Source organism: Centruroides sculpturatus, unplaced genomic scaffold (assembly GCF_000671375.1).
Source record: "Centruroides sculpturatus isolate CEXI.00-Female unplaced genomic scaffold, Cexi_2.0 scaffold1862, whole genome shotgun sequence".
Lineage (NCBI taxonomy): Eukaryota > Metazoa > Arthropoda > Arachnida > Scorpiones > Buthidae > Centruroides > Centruroides sculpturatus.
The window spans coordinates 72,123-92,534 of NW_019386047.1; the positions used below are offsets into that span (position 1 = coordinate 72,123).

At 27.7% G+C, this 20,412-nt stretch overlaps 3 protein-coding genes across 3 annotated transcripts; all 3 read right to left on the minus strand.

The window, feature by feature from the left end:
- Positions 1-2,538: 2,538 nt before the first annotated feature.
- On the minus strand, positions 2,539-10,143 carry LOC111613312. Its single transcript, XM_023354663.1, has 5 exons — positions 9,925-10,143; positions 9,711-9,845; positions 9,445-9,633; positions 6,105-6,972; positions 2,539-3,347 (listed from the first exon to the last, which is right to left on the minus strand). The coding sequence occupies exons 2-4, from the start codon at positions 9,834-9,836 to the stop codon at positions 6,109-6,111; spliced, it is 1,179 nt and encodes a 392-aa protein (XP_023210431.1). The 5' UTR covers positions 9,837-9,845; positions 9,925-10,143; the 3' UTR covers positions 2,539-3,347; positions 6,105-6,108.
- Positions 10,144-12,025: 1,882 nt separating this feature from the next.
- Positions 12,026-15,751, minus strand: LOC111613311 (semaphorin-2A-like). The gene is made up of 6 exons (XM_023354662.1): positions 15,679-15,751; positions 15,447-15,598; positions 15,329-15,375; positions 14,974-15,258; positions 14,787-14,896; positions 12,026-14,709 (listed from the first exon to the last, which is right to left on the minus strand). The coding sequence occupies exons 1-6, from the start codon at positions 15,694-15,696 to the stop codon at positions 14,653-14,655; spliced, it is 669 nt and encodes a 222-aa protein (XP_023210430.1). The 5' UTR covers positions 15,697-15,751; the 3' UTR covers positions 12,026-14,652.
- A 612-nt stretch (positions 15,752-16,363) lies between these two features.
- LOC111613310 lies at positions 16,364-19,975 on the minus strand. The gene is made up of 3 exons (XM_023354661.1): positions 19,901-19,975; positions 16,824-17,016; positions 16,364-16,738 (listed from the first exon to the last, which is right to left on the minus strand). The coding sequence occupies exons 1-3, from the start codon at positions 19,973-19,975 to the stop codon at positions 16,431-16,433; spliced, it is 576 nt and encodes a 191-aa protein (XP_023210429.1). The 3' UTR covers positions 16,364-16,430.
- Positions 19,976-20,412: the final 437 nt, after the last annotated feature.

Sequence of the window (20,412 nt, forward strand, 5' to 3'; positions counted from 1 at the left end):
GATTGATTTTCTGTCCTCTTCATGATTTTTTGGAAGTAATTAATAGCATTGTAATTGTAAAGATCCCTAGACCTATTAACCTCAACCTGGTTTGGATGCCATTTTAAGACCATTGTTCTGACATCCTCCCACTTCAAAAGATCTTTAATAGCAGATGTCGGCATAAATCTGCATTTTCAGAAGAAAACGTAAAAGAATTGTTTCTGTCAGAAATATAAAAGGCTGGAATTACAAGGAAGAGTTTCAAAGTTCTGGGGAATACTATCTGATCAGTATACACTGGGTAGAATGTCGATGTCAACGTCTCCCGTGCTCCGAAAAGTTTCGAATTGTTGCCTGAAGACAAAGGAAGATCAATTGGTATTCGTTATTTTACGTTGCTTCTTCTTGTGTTTGTTCAGTAAAGTGTTCGTTATCTGAACATGTGTTCGTTGTCCGATCATAAAAATCTTTTGCGAAAATGTTCGTTATCTGATTTGTTCGTTAACTGATCACCCACTGTATTTGGAATGTGCATAAATTAATATTTTTTCCATCTTGTGCTATCATGACCAATAAAACATGAATTTCTCATTTTAAATTATAGGTCCAGATTTAGATACTAAATGCTGAATAGTGAAAAATAATAATGATGCTAGCTTTGCAAATGCTGTCTCATAGTACACACAATTAATAATGAAAATAAAAACATAACATTGCATCTTTATAATTTATTTCTTCTGTCTTTGTTGCTTCAAACGTTTTGATTTTTATGATAAATATTCAAAACACTTTTAAAAAGGGTTTATTAGGCAATGTCCATTAGGCGGGTGGCATTTTTCCTATCTCATACCACTGTGAGCCACCGGGAGGGAGGAGCTGGCCTCTCTTTCCGGCCACAGGTCTCGGACCTACTTTCTTGTCAAGGATGGTAGTAACGTTCGGTTACGCGTTACGCGAGTGGAGGAGAGTCGGAGGGGTCGACGATAAGGCGTGAGCAAAGTCGAGTAGCGACACCATTTAAAGCAAAACAACGATTTATTTTACTAGCTACCAAAATAAAAATCGTACAAAACTCCGCGGCTGAGAGAGAGAGTTTACAATTATATTTCATACCTCTGTGACAGTATCGGGTGGATACTTCGTCTGTTTAATTTGCTGACAGGTGACTCGAGTTGGTCACAAGGTCTTCTAATCAGTGTCGTGCAGTAGGTCAACGGGAAGTGAAGGTCCGTCTGGTCGTTCGATGGGTGACTCCTTAATCNGTGAGAAAGACAACCCAATGTATATCCAGGTTAAATTGGCCATGAAAAATTGGGACCTGACTTGGATACAGAACTTTAATCCCTCTGAGTAACAGGATGGCTTTTATACCTTTTTGGTGGGAAAATTCGTCAGGTGATCAATTGTTTTAGCAGGTGTGGGGTTAAAGGTGGTGTTAAAATGACAACAATATGACGAATTTCGCGGATAACTGTAAACTATATACGGTTTGATCGTGAGAATGTTTATATTAAAACACAGAGAGTTATAATTCTCTCATGTACTTTATATTTCGTTTTTGTAGGGTCAAATTCTTTAGGTTGAGGGCATTTTTAGTTTAAATTTATTAAAGTTTTAAAGGATAAAATGCTGTTATTAACTTCGAATTTCACACCACCATCTAGCCCCAAAAATATTCTGTGTAAGATATTAATATAGAATTTTCCTTGTATATTCAAAAGAGTAGTTAATATTTTAAATTTTTGCAAATGTAAATGAAGATAGAAAAGATCAAGAAATATAATTTCTCTTTTAATAATTTATTGAGGAAATAATTTACAATTTATAAATTTTTATTATATATATATAAAATAATTAAAAATTCACATTTGCTTAAAAACCTCAAGTGTTTAAAAACTGCTTAAATAATCAAAGTATAGTTTTCAACACTGGACCAACAATTAGTTCCATCCTTAAAACAGAAAATATATCACAGCTAATAAATTACATAATAAAGATAAAAATAAAATCAGTGGCTCATAAAATGTGAAAAAAATTGAGAATCTAAATTTAATAAATAAATACTGAATCACTTTACATAAGATATTGAAAAAACGTAATATTACATTTTATTCTTTTTAAAAATAATTTACAAAGTTAAAAAAAAAAAAAATCATTTTGACAATTTTTTTTCCCAAAATTCTCTACAGATAGTATGAACAAGTGGCAGTATAGGTCATTTGTTATCCAATTGGAACAAATCTTGTCAACATTCACATTTACATAATACAATCTATAAAATTTCCACAATGCACATTCATATACAATATATATATATATATATGACTATCACATTTTAAAATGTTAATTAAATAGAAAAACAATTTGCTTATCGAATCATCTCTCTAATATTTTACTATTTAATACAATTTTTACTATATTTTTGGCAGTTTTGTGTAGATTTAATTATTTCAGAAATAGAACTTTTTTTTTTTTACATTTTGCTAAATTTTGATTTATTTATTTTCATAATATATAAATTGTTATAACTGAAATTATTGAAATATTTTTCAGGAAATAAAAATATTAAAATGTTTTCCTTCTTAAAAGTTTAATATTAAAAAGATTATTGATCTTTATGAGAATTTTCAAATGATTTGACAGCAAAACTATGACAATAACTCAGTGGTTTGCATGTCACAGACCCCTAAAACCCCATACAATGATGGACTGTACACCACTGGTTGAAAAATGCAGCAATAAATGTTAACAATCAAATGAACCTTTGTTAATTGTTAATATCATTCAAATAAAACTGAGTAGGACAGGTAACGATGCTCATTGTCTTCTTATTTTGCCTTAGAATAACTGGCATTAACAATTCAAGTCTGTTACAGTTTGAAATATAACATCCTGAAGTTATATTACAAATAAATAAATAAAAGAAAATTTTACAAAATAATTTTATAAATGTACTCTAAAAATATTAATTACTTAAAAATATGAGTTGTTAAACTTTAAATAAAAATTATGCAATTCAATTATTCAATATATAAAATATTTCTGCATAAGGAGCATTATTTTTCATAAAAGAATCAGAGATTCCAATAATAACTTCTAAATTCTTACTAGTCAAACTAATAACTTATACCTTACTAAAAATTATGGTTATTAGCAATATTTATATACTTTTTGAATCTGCTAGCACTTAGATAGCTTGTTTCTTATCCATCATAAATTTGGACAAACCCTTAATGCGGATGCCAGGCAGTGACTGATGGACTTATCTAGTTCAAACATGAAATTTCTGAGATTCTGACCCAAATTTCAACCCAGGTCCCCAGAGCAATAGAATAGTGCCTTTATCACCTTGGCAGTCCAGTCATCTATAACAATTTTTAATAAGAATTTCAAATTTTACTAACAGATACATTAACTTTTTTGACATTTAATTTTACATAAAATAATAATTTCTATAGTGCATCAAGAAAACTGCATCATTTATTTCTTTATAAACTGACTTTAGGATATTTGCAATAATAATAAAAAAATAATAATAATAAAAGTTATTATTTAAAATTTTTCACATTATTGAATCATTACAAATATTAATTTAATGTAACAGCAATATTTTATATTGTTAACACAAATTTCATTATATATCATTCTCTATTTAAATTTTTAATCATCTAAATTTTTTAAAGTTATCTTTGCATAACATAAGACAAATTTGTGTAAAAAAGTAAAATTATCCTTAAACCAGTTGTAAAAAGTCTATTAAAATTAACATTGATACCCATTTGCGCTGATAGATCACAATTCTCGGATTTTGTAACTCAAGTATAAGTTTATTCAGTTTCTATTAAAGACTTACATCACACTTTTAGTTGGTAAAGTTAGGGAATTTTCAAAATAGACTGAATTTTTTGTTTGAAACTTACACAAATTTTAATTCTGGAAGCTTACTACAAGATAATTACCAAATAATTCAATAATCTGATGTGAACTTGAGGTATTTATTGATGTAAATGATGTTAAAAACAACTGAATTTTAATAAAACTGACTGGTGAGAAAGACAACCCAATGTATATCCAGGTTAAATTGGCCATGAAAAATTGGGACCTGACTTGGATACAGAACTTTAATCCCTCTGAGTAACAGTCTGTAACTTTACAGCTTTGGTCATTCAGTAAACAGATTTTTAAAATAAATTCTAGATTTTACTTTAAAATTAAGAATTAATATACTTAAGGATTAAACATGTTGATGCAGTAACATCCATAAGTTAATCCATAAGACAGATGTGAATTTTATAATATTCTGTTAAAATAAAAATTGATTGAAAATTTTTCTATTGGAAAAATACAAGATTAATCAAAATTTCAAAATTATAAAATATTCTACAAATGGTCACATGATAAGCAGACAAAGAAAAAAGACATTATTCCCTTACATGATCTGTGAATCATTTCTCTTAGAAAATAATCAAATCACTGATTTTTTTTCTCTAGTTTTTGTATACAATTTAAACAATGTAAAAATGCATAAAAATGTTTCAACTAAACTAAATTTTTTGTATGAAAACTGGAGTATAACTTTTTAGCAATTTTTGTTATCATTAAAAAAACTATTACTATTTGTTAATGCCAAATATAATTGGCAATTAGTATTTACAATATATATTTTAAATACAGACTGACCCTTACAGCTTGCTAATACAGTATAGATTTTATTAAAAAAAAATATAGGATAAAAATAAGCACAATTCAGTTTTCAACAGACCATTATATAAATATTATTATACTGTATATAACATTAAACATTAATATTTACAAAGAAAAATGTTACTACTACTTTCAACAAAAATTATTTTAAAATATTTTGTTGCTTATATTTAATATATAATGTATTAAAATTAATTTTTTCAAAATAAATCTATCAAAATGAATAATTATTATGTTCCCTTGATCAAAGCACAGAAAATTTTTTTTTAAATATAACGAAGAGTTGTTACATCATGAGATGCTTACCATTAATATAAATATTAACCATTACCATTTCTTAAAATATATATTATGAAATTTTAAAAATATTAGGATAAACACTTAATCTTTTATTATGCTATTTTTCTTGTTTTTTCATAAAATATCTCTGAAGATCAATAAAATTATAAACATAATATTTCTTAAAAAATATCCTGTACAGAAGTACAAAACTTTGTAATATTTATTAATTCTAAAACTAGTGGTATTATCAAAATTTCATATTATAATGGAAATTTTTCCTTCACAAATAAGAGTTAATTTGAGCATTGAACATTTATATAAATATAATTTGCAGAGTAAAGAGAAGGATGTTTTTACTTAATACAGTAGAACCTCGAAAACTCGGCTCTCGATAACCCGGCACTCCGGATAACTCGGCCACACCCTGGCAGGGCAAAAAAATCCTTAGTTAATTAATTTTCATTATAGACAGCTTTATAAAAGTATAAAAGCTCTCATAAAGTATTTTTCTGAGGTCTGTCTTATCAGGTAAATTACTGTACACAGTGTATTCATTAATTTTCATTTTCATGTAGTAAAGGCTCTATGCCTTCATAAAGGACGTACTTTTCCTTTGTTTAAGGGTATTTGGGCAGTTTATTCTCTGTTATATTCTCAAGTAAACAATACATACAAGTACAGTACAGTATTTTCTGAGGAAAAACGCATACTTATCCTTTTTTAACCCCATTCCCGATAACCCGGCATTTTCACAAACTCGGCCACCCTTCGGTCCACATTAGGCCGAGTTTTCGAGGTTCTACTGTAGTAATAAAAGTTATCTTAAATAATGAAACATCAATACACACAAGGCTATGTTGGAAAGTTTAAGATTCCTTAAAAATCGAAATACATAAAGATTGTGAAAATCCTAAATGTGTAAAGTGATTTTTTTTTGTTTTTCAAAAATTATGACCACTCAAAATGTGAATCACTAATAACAATTTGCATTTTACTGTAAAATCACAAATCTACAATATTCATAAAAGTGTTAGAAGAAAGCTAGTCTAAATGCAATGGAAAATATTTTATGGAAGATATTCTATAATTTCTTATACCATCAACACTAATAAATAAATTTTATATTAAATTTATACCTATTTATTTTCTTCTTTTATCTATTCCCATTCCACTACATGAACTCATTTTTCTCTTTTCAGTAATCTGTGAAGAAATAAGTTCAGAGTATGAAAGATTTCCATTTGCTGGCATCTGTAATGCACATGATTTATTGCCTTCAGTAATGATATAAGATGTATTATTGAAATTGGTTGCTTCTGAACAAAATGTCATTGGACAAGTTGTAAATGAACTGTTGCATGTGACAAATGAATTTGGAGTTGAACCATTTGTTTCTGTTGGTATCATTGCTGAATCAATAGATGTGAGTGTATTCTGATTTGCAGAAATGTTTGTATTCTGTCTGCTTGTACTTGAGGATACTGGAGTTGATAATAAGTTAGAAGGTATAGCTATTAAAAGCTTATCACTAGAAGCTTGTTCAGTTTTTCCATTATTTATTGCAATGCCACATATTAACTGTTGAACAGTGGGAAGACTAGGATTATATAATGGTGAGTTATTATTCTGTTTTGATGATCGAACATTAGCTGAACTATTAACCACAACTGGACAGTCATTATTATCTAAAATTGAAGAATTTGTTGAAGTGAGACATGGCTGACTACTGGAATTAGACTGTGTTGTAGTTAAACTTGACATAGTTAAGTTATCTGATAAATATGTTGACTGCAAAGATAATGGAATAGAAATAGGCATAACTTGATTATCTGTAACAGGAGACTGAGATAATGTTGGAGTCTGTGAAGTTGATGATAGTGAAACAGGAAGTGTTTGTGATACAATTCCTGTTGTATTATCTAGAAACAATGCAAGAACTGTTTGATCATTAGATGATAAGGTAGAGTTGGAAATATTTCGAGTACTGCTTGAAGATGAAATGCCCTATATAAAAAAATTATCTATATTAAAATTTGTTAAAGAATATAATCAAGAATATTGTTTAAAGAATTATTTAGAATAAAAAATATATTTAAATGATAAAAGTACAAATTTACAGAAATCAAAGTCCAAATCTTAATGCTAAACAAAAGCCAAATATTGCCAGATTTTTAAATATAATTTTAAAAAATCTGGTATTATTTTGCTTATTCAAAAATTATACTTATAAATAAGTATGATTTTTGAATAATTTTATTTTACAATTAAAATGGAATAATTCTAAAGACCAAAGCAAAAGATATATGAAAATGTATTATGATCTCAGTTTAACATTACTAGTACATTATTGAATTAGCTTAAGACTAATACCATATTTACTTGCATATAAGACAAGGTTTTTATCCATTTTTCACTGCTTCAAAAACCTAGGTTGTCCTATACACGCAAGCAAAGGATTCTTTTCATTTCTGTATAATTTTTGTAAATTGTGTATTCACATTTTTCACCAGATTCTCACCTTCTGGTGTTTAAAAACAAAAGTATTTTATCTGGGTCATTTGAGTAAGCAAAGCTTTTGAATTGAATTTTCCAAAATTACATGGGAGCCCAATATAAGTTTTAATTCATTCCCACGTGAAAACAGATGATTATTTGGAAATCAGAATTTCAAGAAACTCATAAGTGTAATTGACGAAGAGTGAATCTGACTGTTAAAAATTGGTAAAAAAGGTTCCCGATTGTCCAGCTTTACATGAACAAATTATGTTGTTGATTTTACAAGATTTTTCCTTAAAGTTTAAAATGTCAGTAATTTTTGCAAGACAATGTGTGCATTTACGTTCATTTGATATTTTAAACGAAATTAAACTAAATAAAATTAGAATTGTATTAATAAATCTAATTTTCTTTATTTTGATCTTTAAAGCCACACCTCATCCTATATGCGAGATCATCTTATATTTGAGTAAATACGGTATTTTAAGATAAGCTATACATTCTAATTTGAGTGTATAGCTTATATTCATATACATTAGAATCAGGTATAAAGTTGACTTAATGCAGTCTTGTTTGCATCTCACTTCAGTTGGCATTTTGCATGTATTTCATTGTTGGTATAGACTCTCACTACTCCAGTTTTAATTTACTTTCAATTTGGTTTTGGAATGGTTTGGTGGTTTTTTGGAACTATAACAAGCTGAGTGAATGATGTACAGCAGGTCTCATTAAAGGTAAGTTTATGCAGAAAGCTAGCTGCTATGCTGAAGAACACTGATATATGCTGAAGCTTGATATATCAGTGTGATACTACCTATCTGGTAACTATCATGTTTGTGCATACTGACATGAAATCTCACTGTTAAAACATTGATTGTATGGGAATATTGATTTTGTTAGTCTTCAGATCCCATACCTGTTAATGGAGTCATAGATGAATATATTTGGAAATGCGATCATCATATAGTCACTACAAATGAAACAATAAAATAGTTTTCAAAAATGCATTTATTGCTGCTTGAATACATTTATTTTCTACAGCTGCATGTCTGGTGATGTACAGCAATAATCACATTCAAAAGCTAATATTTTTTCAGATTTTGACATCTCAAAAATTGGGTGCATATTAGATTTGAAAGTGGTATTGGTTTAAGTCCAAGTTTTGTTAACAGAACAGCAAAAGTTAAAACAGCTTCACCTTATCATTTACAGTAAAGAAGCAGTGTTTGATAACTATACTTCATTATAAAAATTATAGCAAATGTAATTTTTTGATATTTATTGATTATTTCTCTCGTAATATGAAAGCCACATTATCAGTTTCATACTTTTATATCCAAGAGTTTATATGCTATTTTAAATTTGTCTAAAGTAGCTGTATAAGTATAAATCTGTAGAAAATTGCATCATCAATTTCCAGGTTCATGGATTTGTCATTGTTGTTCCTTGAAATGGCCCCTGAAATCCCCAGATCTTAACCCTCTCAATTTTTACCTGCAGAACACTTGAAGACTTTGGTGTACCAAGAAAAGATTCAAAATATGGATTACCTAAAGGAACACATTCAAAGTTCAATTAGGCGAATAACATCTAATATATTAATATATGCTCAGTTTGAGTGGGAGCGATACAAATGTGTATTTAGACAAAAATGATTAACATGTAGAGAGAGACAATATATTTAATAAGTTAAATTTTCCATGTATTATGAATTTTGGCACACTGTATAAATTAATACAGTGTCCCAAATGTTAAGCAATTATTATTTCAATAACAGCTAATGCAACAGTTATTACTTCAATTATTATTTCAATAACAGAAATATTTATAATTGAAACTGAAACAATAATTGAACTTGAAACATTATAAACAATCATAAAAAATAAGAAACACATTGCTTGATATTGCATTGAAAAAATTTTTTATTGCAGCAATTAATTTTATTTAATAATCAAATGACTTTCTAAATAATTAAGCTACCTGAAATTCTTTTAAAGCAGACTGATAAATTTCTTGTTTCACTTGCTGTATATGCTGATGTAACATTTCAGTATGTTGCTTCTGTAAGTTAGATACCATCTGTTGTAATCTTGAATTTGATAGAATATTAACTTGTATTTCTTCTTTTTTCTTTCTGAGAAAATCAAGTTCAGTTGTTTGTTTTTGTACCTATATATATTTATAAATAATATATTACTAATTCATTCATTAATCATTTATTAATAAAGAAAACAAAATCAATATACTTGAGCTTTCAACTGTTCAACTTCAGATTTTAAAGATTTTTCCATCTTGTCTTTGTCAGCTCTTAACTGATCTAGTTGATCTTGTAAATGAGTAACTAATTTTCCAAGTTGCCACTTACTTTCCATTTCTTGATCCTAATTTATATCAAAATTTGAATAAAGCTTAAATACATTAGCATATTTATTACACTTAAATTATAAATAATTTTCTTACTTCAATGGTATTTATAGGTTGACTAATGGATGTATTTGAACCAGATGATCCAGCTAACTGATCTTCTTGAATTATCACAATAGCTGCTTGATTATCAGTAGATACATTTTCTGATGTTGTGGTAATAGATGTACCTTGATCTTCTTTATCTTGAAAAATCTCTTTGGTATCTTCATTGTTTTTTAGAATAACTGCTGAAACTAATAAATTATCATGTAAATATACTGAAATAGATTATTCCATTTAAATTATTATTTTCACTCTAACATTTTTAATTTTGTGAGATAACTGAAATTTTTTCAAAGATAAATTTTTTTTAAATCTTTGCAGAATTTGAACAATCAATTAATCAAAAAGTTTTCAAAATTTGTTCATTCCATAGTTTTAAAATTCACATTGTTAATGTTTATTTAAAAGAAGAACATTTTTTTATTCCTATTTAAATAGTTTCACATTTTTTTATGTTAATTCTTTCTTAATATAAATCAAATTTAAAATATTTCACAACACAAAACAATCAGAAATTTAACTTTATAATCAAGAATAGATATTAACTATGAACTTTAATGTTGATACAAATTTATCACTTTCATGAATACTTAGAAATTGAAATCATAATTGAATGTACTACATCTACTAAAATAAAATAATAATTAATTAAACAAATATGAATCAAATTATAAAGTAAACGATGATTATTACAAAAATGAGATAGGGTCTATTGAAAAGTATTGTTACCAATATTAATATTTTTAAGTAAACCCTATCTCACGTAACATGTACAGAAATTTTCCAAAGAATAACCTCCACTAAGACTAATAACCAAAGTTGTAGTCTGTTTTAATTTGGAGACAAAGATCGATTCAAAACACTTCTTTGTCTCCTGGTATAAACAGACTACATAAGACAAAACTTGTTAGTCTTAGCAGAGGTTGTTTTTTTGGAAAATTTCTGTATATGTTTAATGAAAAAGTCTGCCATTGCTATTTAGTTGTCTAAATTGTTGTGTGCCTATCTCATATATAATATATATACAAATATCAATATTATTATATTTTTGATATTAAACATCAATATTTTTCAGTAAACCCTATCTCATTTTTTGTAATAATCATCATCCATACTAATATTATAAAGAGATAAAGTTTGTAAGTTTGGATGTAGGAGGTAATCTCCAAAACTACTCATCCAATTTCAAAAATCGGATGAGTAGTTTCGGATACCAATATTTAGAATGGACCTTCAGGGTGGACATAGGCTGTACATTATTCCGTTAAACATTCATATAAATCAAAAGATGTCATCTAGGTAAGCATTATATTTTTGGTGTCAGCGGGTCGCGAGGGGCAAGATGCGTATGTATACGAGATAGGTAACCATGCAGCACAGTCATGTGGTCGGTGAGATACGCAGCGCAAGAACTTGTGATATATAAAATTACATGTCCTGAGTGATTCATCATTGCCCAGAGCAAACTGCTGAACCTAAAGAGGTGAAATTTGGTACATCATGANAATTAAATATGAAATCTAAATATTTTGGTTTCTTCACACAAGCAATTAACATCTTAGTTTAATGGTCTTAAAACAAATACCAATTTTTAAAAACAAACAGTTTATAATTAAACAAAGTGTGCAGTCTTCAGGAGTTGAAATGATAAAAGACTGAAATCACATATTGCTGTTTTTATTTAGAGAAAAATTTGCTTGTTGGAAGAGCAATTGGCTGGAATGTGATCACCAAACCAGCAAAACTTTCAGTGGTTATAGCAAAATTATGGCTGAAGAAACTGCAAAAGATAGAATGGCCATCAATTGGGCATTAATTTCTTTTGTATTATAAATAAAAAATTAATTATATAATTTTTAATAACTCAGTTGATCTAATTCTTTATGTAATTTATTACCACATAATTCTAATTTTAAAATTAAATCATAATTTTCATCATTATTATTTTACTTTATCAAATTCACAGATGAGAAAACTAGCATTGATTGATCTTTACTGCAGTGAAATGCATCAATACTGTGAAGAGTTGAGACAAAAAGGAAAAATGATTGTTTACTGGTGATTGTTTCTAGATTAAAAACAAAAACAGAACTTGGTGTCTAAATTCTTTAATTAACTTACACCTTACAAGTACAGGACATGTTGATGAACAGCATAAAAATGGGTGAATTGTACACTTACAAGGTGCTAAAGTGGCAGTGTGCAGAAGCCAACAATATAGAAATTTTTTTCCTACTATGTACAAAGCAATGATAAATTAGTTTTATTAATACAATAATTATAAAGAAATATTGCTATGCTAAGCAGAAAGTTTTAATTTGCACACTGTCTAGGAGAGTTGAGTAATGTGAATCGAATGGGGTCACCCGGTTGATCCCGTTCGGCTGGCAGAATGGGGACTGGAGAGTTTTTAAAACACTGGGAACATAAATATTTAAAAAAAAAAAAAAGAAGAAGAAATACATACAAATTTATCAAATTTCATTAATGCAATTTCTATTTTGTTACGATTAGAATTTTTTCCTTTTAAATTCAAAATGACAAACCCAATGTTTATACCAGCACAATGAGAATAAATTAATGTAATAATAACCTTTTTTTTAAGCTACAGGAATGCAAAATTTTCATTTTATATATATTATAAAGAACCTACAATATTATCAAAACCTTTGTTATTGTTCTATATATAATTTTTTTTTCTTTTTTAAAGGTTGCAAATGCCATTCTTACATTAGTCTAGAATAATGTGCTGTAAATTGTGATTAGAATAGAAAGATTATTTTCTAGTTGAAGTTTCAATGAGTAGTTGTACAGTGGAATGAAAACATTTGATATAAAAAAACCTAAGTATTACAATAATGTTTCTTCCTCGATGATCAACAATAACTGTAAATGAAGATATGACATTTACAAAAGATGAGTCAAGACATGACAGTAATCATAAATATACCTGACTTTTGATGTAAAATTAAAAATATAATACTGAAATAAGCAATGGTCCTTATGCAATTAAAGTTTGTTTTTCTCTTGCATTTTTTTTTTTTAAACAGAAGAGCTGCCTCTATTCAGCCGTGAATAAATTTACATATATATATTTTTTTTTATTTGGCCATCGACATCTTGGTGCTAAGGAGAAGTCTGATATATAATAAGGTGCCCACTGTGAAAAATATCAAATGAGATAATCAGAACCCACAAAGAATTTGCTGTACATCTAACAATTATTATAAACAGAAGGGAACATTCATTTTTTGTCCATTTGGTGCATAAGTATGACACAAATTTCTAATAAGCAATCTTTCAATTTTTACACAAATCTGAGCAAATTTGTGGCTTATTTTTCGTTTTTTTCCTACTAAAATAGCAATAGATTTAAGTTCTTTATACCCATAAAAGACAAACTATGATATGTTTAGTGTAAAGTAAACACAGGTTGGGAATAAAAGTGATATATTATAACTTATGTATATTTCTACAACAAATCCAAAATAGTTTGATAACCATTTCAAATTATTCTCCCTTTAAATGGTTACCTTTTTTTGAATATAACTTCTAAGGTTAACTAATCAACAAACATTTTAAAACAGTCCTATAAGCAAATAAACAGTCTAACCATTATCATCATTTTTCAATCACAGAAGAATAAACATATTTTTTTATCCTCATATAATAATTACAGACACAGCCACTGTACACACCAAACATTGCATTTCAATCCATTTAGTTTTACAAGATAAGATTGTCAACTTTCCAGAAATCTCACTGTATACTAACAGTAATATTTAGATGAGCAATAATTGAAGGCATGAAATTTAATAACACTACAAGAAATGTTTCCAACAAAACAGTCTATTTGATATTTTGCACTGTCTATCTGAGCATCTTTATTTTTTCTTCTATTAGTACTGTTTATGTATATATAATTTTTCTTATTGTCAATAATCCCATTTTGGGAAACAGTACTTGTTTCGTACGTTTCATTTTCACAGATAAAGGCAATATGCCTCACGAATGTCATGCACACACATCTAGCATTGTATATTGCTAGAGTAATAAATGAAAATTTTTGTTCTAATTGTTTTGCCCATCACAAATTTTCAGTTTGAATCTTTCCTATCATCTCATTAAATTAATGCATATGTTCTTTTTCTAGAGATGAATAATTTAAAAAGGAAAAATTATCGATAAAAAATTTAAAAACACACGCTACAAATAGCAGCACCTTGAAGCAGCTATCACTTCCCAAATGATGGCTAGTAAATTTACTTCTTTATAAAAAACTTTTCAAAATAAAAGACAAAAAATATACCCACCCCATAAATTCTTAAATCACAGTACTTTAAGACGTTCACACACACACACATGCACACATATGCACACGTTATTAGACGTGTGCAAAGTATGAAACGTAACCTAAGCACACAGATATGTTGTCAATGGTACACCTTATTCTGAACAAACGTAGAATGCCACCGACCAATGACCTAATACATTCTTGTGCTTTGAGCATTTGCATATCGTTATAGTCCATGGCCAATACTATGTGCATAGCACTGTATGATTATGCCATGTGGGAAGTGGCTCCTGATCTTGCAAAGAGGAAATGTGCATGTATTTACAAAAATGATACTGCTGCATAACCCACAGCTTTTAGCACCTCCTGATACTTGACAAAAGATGTTGAGCACAGTAGGTGTGGCTTTACACCCACTGGACAAATTAAGCACTCGGACTTCGCTGATAGGTCACATCATTCGGATGAGCAATCTGGCACTTCTAAAGAATTCCATTTACAAGTAAATTTTAATATTGTAGATTGAAAAATAATCAATTAATAAATTTATTCTACTCACAGCTTGTTTATTTTGCCATGTTTTCATAGCAACTTTATATTTTTCAAATTCTTGACACCAGTCAGAATAAACCTTTCTATAATCAGTGTCTGTTGGAGCATTACATGTTTCTGCAACAATTAAAATAAAAGTATTTACTTAAATTTAAATTTGTGTAACTTTAATAGAATAATTTGTAAATATATACTTGAATCAACTGTTATATTATAGCTGCAAAGCGTACTGCTGCCCATTTTGCAATCATATCGTCCACTATCCCTTTCAGTGACAGAAAGAATTACTAAACCATGATCAGCAGTATGAATGTACTTATCTCTGTGTTGTTGCATAACTGGATACTTTCCTTTTTCTCTGCTATAGTGGTACCATTGAAGGAAAGCAAACCTAATATTCTCCATATCTGGCATTTCAATGGGACAAGCTAAATGCACACTTTGACCCCAATAAACATGAAGAGGTTTATTTTTTACATCTGTAATAAGTTTATAGTATTAGAAATGTTGAGGTAATGATATTCCTGGAATATAATTTATAATACTTACGATTATCACAGATACCAGGTGTAGCATTAGTAACATCTTGCAATAGTCTGGAAAGAAAAGTAAAATTTTATTTTCATAACTTTTTGTTTAATTAATTTTTTTTAAAGTTAGTACAAACCCTGCAGTGTAATGTCTGCATTCATTTCGATCCTTATCCCACCCGCAATATGGATCTTGAATGCAACGCACGCAGTTTTCATAGCGACCTTTACACATGACCATATTAAATTGCCGAACTGTTCTGTCGGAAGTCACGTATAATGATTTGTGCTGTAAATAAATGATATAATTAAAAATTGTGCTTAATTTATATCATATTAATGTGAAAAATTTCAAATAAATTTAAATACTTTGCTTGAGATTTGCATTGCTCTAATGGGATCGGGTGTTGTTGCTTCAAAAATATCAATAAGATTTGAATGATCAGAATTAATCCAGACTAATAGCAACAATTTTTACAACAATTATTAGAATTAAAATAAAAAAATATTCATTGTTAACTCTTGCTATTTAAAATGGTATATTGAGCATCAGAACAACTTCCAGAACATCAAGGCATAAATTAAATGGCCTAACAAATACAAGTGCAATTGATTTTTGAACAATATGGCTTTACTTATGTGTCTATTGTATTTTTTTTCTTTTTTCATTAAGTAAGTTGTAAAATTGTTTGAAAAAATATTTTAAATTATATCCTTATCACAAATCATTAATATTGCAAAATTAATGATGTTTTACAATGATATCCAGCTGGAAACTTGTCATTCTTGGTTAATAATACAAGAAATTGATAGTGAACTGCAAGACACTAGTTTAATAAATTTTTCTGAATTTTCTGTTTGTCTTATGTTTCTGTCTTATTCAACTCTGATCATATCTAAAGCTCATTAATTAATTAATTATCTCTCTCAAACATATTTTATTCATAATAAATATAAACTATTATGTTAAATTTAATATGAAATTAAAAACTAAATAGAAAAAAATCAATTAGCTTTCATTAAAACAGACTTGTGAATTATCTGTGTTTCCACATTATTCTTGCCTTCATTACCAATGATTAATCCAGATAATCAAGAATATACTGTATATATTTTAAAGCTTATTTGGAAAGATCTTTGTTAAATATGTGTAGCTCTAAACACATATTTATATTTAACCAACAAGTAGCCATTCTAATAAATATGAAATGTAAATGAAAAATAATTTTAAATTTTACCTGTGGAACATGTATCTGCAGAGTAGTACAAGGGTGACGAAAATGAGTTTTATAATGTTTTATAGCTTCATCTCTACGATTAAATCCATTTTTACATATAAAACAATGCCAATGAGCTCCTTTAAATTTTTTTTCTTCCTTAATTGCTCCAACAATATCACATCTTTCACAGCAACGAAGAATCTTTAGTCCTACGGAAAAATTTAAAATAATAAAATAAGACTGAACATCAATTTAAGAAACTTTAAAAAATAAAAACAGAAAAGATTATATTACCACCAAATTCTATTCCCTTATCAACATGTTTAACATGATAGTGAGCTTTCAAAATACGTGAATCTTGATACGATTCTGTTTTAACACAGAAAGGGCAATGCATATGAAAAGATTTGATAGAACATTGAATATCATTACAATCAACAGGATCAAATTCATTTTCTGTTCCTTTTACTCTAATACTAGGATGACTCTAAAAAACAAAATTATAAACTAAAAATTATTAAAATAAACTTTTCAAAATTGTCTATAAAGAAAATCAAAAGCACAAATCATATTAAAACATCAATTTTTCTAATGAGTAACACTGAAAATTCAAAACAAATCTTAGTCATTTATGAACAAATTATTAATTATTACTTACAAATTCATATTTTTCTAAATTATTATTTAGAAATATATGAAAACATTAGCATTAATAGTTATAAAAAATCAATAATGATTTATTGTGTTATAATTTTAATTTTAAATTAGATTTTATAAAATATTTGTAAATATTTTTAATTATGTAAAAAAATTAAAAGAAATTATACACTATTTTTATTTCTCATCTTACAACAGATAAAAATTTATTGCAGATTAATCTTAACAGATATATATACTCCAAATTTAAAAATGCAATAAATATTTTTCTACTTCAATTAAACTTGTAGGATATGTAAATTATAATAATAAATAAAATGCAGAAAATAAAAAATATATAATAGAATAGAATAACTTTTACATTAAATACCTCCATATGCATTTTATTTAATATACAGTTTAATTATTTTATCAATGCTTTTTACTCAATTTCAATTATCTCATCAGTGTTTTTAATTAATCCAGTAAACTTTGCAGAGTGCTTTCTACCCATTTACTTTTATTTATTTTTTGCTGCAATCAAAGCTCTAAAAGATTGCAAATGTCATTAGCTTCAATTCTAATCATATTCCTCTCTCATTTTTTATATTAATATACTTTTTAATATAAAAAAATGGCATTTAAGATTTAAGAAAATTTATTATTAACATATTATTGTTGTCTAAATAACAAATAATATCTCAGTGAATTTTACATCTGACAACTACAGTATATTCTTTTTTTTCTGTTTCTTTTCTTTTGGATTGTGTTTTGAGTCCTTGCTATTTTAAAATGAATATTTATATTAGATTTTAATTTGAATTCCTTAATGAAAATGACAAATTGTCATTACATTTAAATATGAATTCCAAAAAAAATTCTCTTGTAACAATATAATAATGTAATTATCTTGATAAGAAGTTAACTTTTACTATTTTTTGCTTCAACAATTCCAAATATACATTTATACTTTCTTAAGAATGATTTTAAGAAATTTTAAGAATAAATTTTATCCATAATGAAAATTATTTCATTATTTTAAAATTATAAAATATTTTTTTATATTTTATTCAGTTGTCTTTCACTCTTTCTACAAAACTCAAGAAATAAGCAGTAAGGCTAAAAAAAACACAAACACAAAAATGCTAACTAAAGTATTTTTAATTTTGGTGAAAATGTATAAATATTGCGTAACACAGTGTTCAACCTTTTTCTCATTGAAGAACAAAATTATCGATAATGTTACATGGACCAAGTAATTATATGCAACTATAAATTACGCTTATTTATTAAACTTATATATGCTTATCTAGAGTTATTGTATGTAACAGAATACGTACAGTAACTCTACTTCTAAGATCTTCAGGTAGATTTTTTTCAAAATTGCTACTACTTTTCTGGTAGTAGCAATTTTGAAAAAAATCTATCTGAAGTCTTAGAAGTCAACCAAAAATGTTCATAATAGAAAGCTCACTACAGTGCAAGGCCTACTTAAGGTTGGTGAATTTTATTTTCATTTTTAGTACATTTGTTTTAAAGACCATTACAATATAAAATAAGCATGCTTAGTTCAAAAACTAATATTAGATTTAATGTTGTAAAGCACAGTGTTATAAAACTGTTTCAATTCAAGAACTATCTACATGAAAAATAAACTCAAATATAACAATTTAATTGCTCTTTAATATTATTGCTATATAATTATGCAAAAACAAGTAAATAACAACTATAAAAATTAATCTTGAAGAAATAACCGTAATCTCTAACTGCAATACAAAATTCATACTGACTTTTCATATTGCAACATTAAATTGAACTCTAATTTGAATTTAAGAATAATCACTAACTTCTGTTTTATCCAACAAAGAAAGAGGTTAGTGATTATTTTTAAAATTTTGAACAACTTTTTTAGCAACATGAAAAAGTTTTAATGCCTTTTGAACTTTTTTACATGGAAAACTCCAATAAATCAGTTCAAAGAATGTAAAGCCTTTAATTAACATACAAACAGCTTTAAAACTCCAACAAGGCAAGAATTTAATGAAAAAATCTAATGTTTTTGATTATGTTAAACAGTTATCACTGAGTTTATTCAACAATTTCAAACATACAAACAAAAATGGAGCTCACCTAAACATAAAGGAATACAAAAACAGTTGGTTACAAATGTCATGTGTTAAAAATTTATAGATGCATCATTTACAAGCAAAGAAATACAAATGTGCACCTATAGATGCACACATCATGATAATTACAGTGGGTAAAATGTCTACACATGGTGGAAGGGGTAGAGTTTTCTGACACTAAAATATTTATGGAAATTTTTCCAGCATTTGAGATGGACTCAAAATCTTTTAGTTGATATCTTTGGACTTCATGAAAGCTTTGTAAATTTCAAATCTCTTTAGGTGTTTCAAGTTAATGATGTCACATAGAGATTTTGTCCTCATCTAGATTAATATGGATGTCATTTTCTTTCACAATGTTGCCAGGGCAGTCCCTGGCAATGTTTGTGAGAAAAATTGTAGGTGTCTTTTTGTTATGATTGTGGCATGCTCTTTAATTCTCGACTTGAGGGAGCATGCAGTAATGTCAATATACTCCCAATCTTTGTTAAATCTGCAATCCTTGATGGGATACTTCCTGTGGATACTGTGTGGCTGTATTCCATAATTTATATTTGCTAACATTAAATTTTCTTTTCCCATATTATTTTTTTTTTCGTTTCCTCTTACTATCTTAAAGCTGTCTTCCTTCTTTGCTGATGGGGGATCGGCTCCAATTCTGGGGTAGAGCTCTTTTTTGTCCATGTAAGAACCAGTCTGACTGGTTTGTGGTCAGCTTAAAATGAGAAAAGGAACCTCAAAGGGATGAAGAAAATGTTCCAGAACATGTGCTTCCATTTTTTTTGTTTGTAAAGGACTTGATCCAATAAAAGACTTGGATAATCCTTTATTATTTTTCACTTATCTTTCTATCCCTAAATTTTACCCTCTATCAGTCAAAATCTTCTTGCATGTTAGAATTAATATTTAATTACTAGGTTTAATTATTTAGTCCACTTTTCTTGTCCTCACAGTGATTAAGCTTTCGGTTTTAGAATATTTTGTACACGTTTTTAAGAGTTGTTTATTTTTGTTGTATCTCTCTTGAGTGTTTGTTGATACAGTGGTACCTCAGGTTACGAACGCCCCAGCATACAAAATTTTCAGGATACGACATGAAATTCGAACATATTTTTGCTCCA

Coding starts and splice junctions, on each gene's coding strand:
- LOC111613311 (XM_023354662.1), bottom strand. Junction 14,897..14,973: donor TAATATAACAGTTGATTCAA/GTATATATTTAC, acceptor TAATTGTTGCAG/AAACATGTAATGCTCCAACA. Junction 14,710..14,786: donor CATGGCAAAATAAACAAGCT/GTGAGTAGAATA, acceptor GGAATTCTTTAG/AAGTGCCAGATTGCTCATCC.
- LOC111613312 (XM_023354663.1), bottom strand. CDS start 9,836: ATGGAAAGTAAGTGGCAACTTGGAAAATTAGTTACTCATTTACAAGAT. Junction 9,634..9,710: donor TTGAACAGTTGAAAGCTCAA/GTATATTGATTT, acceptor AAATATATATAG/GTACAAAAACAAACAACTGA. Junction 6,973..9,444: donor CTGCTTTAAAAGAATTTCAG/GTAGCTTAATTA, acceptor TTTTTTATATAG/GGCATTTCATCTTCAAGCAG.
- LOC111613310 (XM_023354661.1), bottom strand. CDS start 19,975: ATGGACAAAAAAGAGCTCTACCCCAGAATTGGAGCCGATCCCCCATCA. Junction 17,017..19,900: donor AGGAAGACAGCTTTAAGATA/GTAAGAGGAAAC, acceptor TTTGTTTTTTAG/AGTCATCCTAGTATTAGAGT. Junction 16,739..16,823: donor TAAGGGAATAGAATTTGGTG/GTAATATAATCT, acceptor ATTTTTCCGTAG/GACTAAAGATTCTTCGTTGC.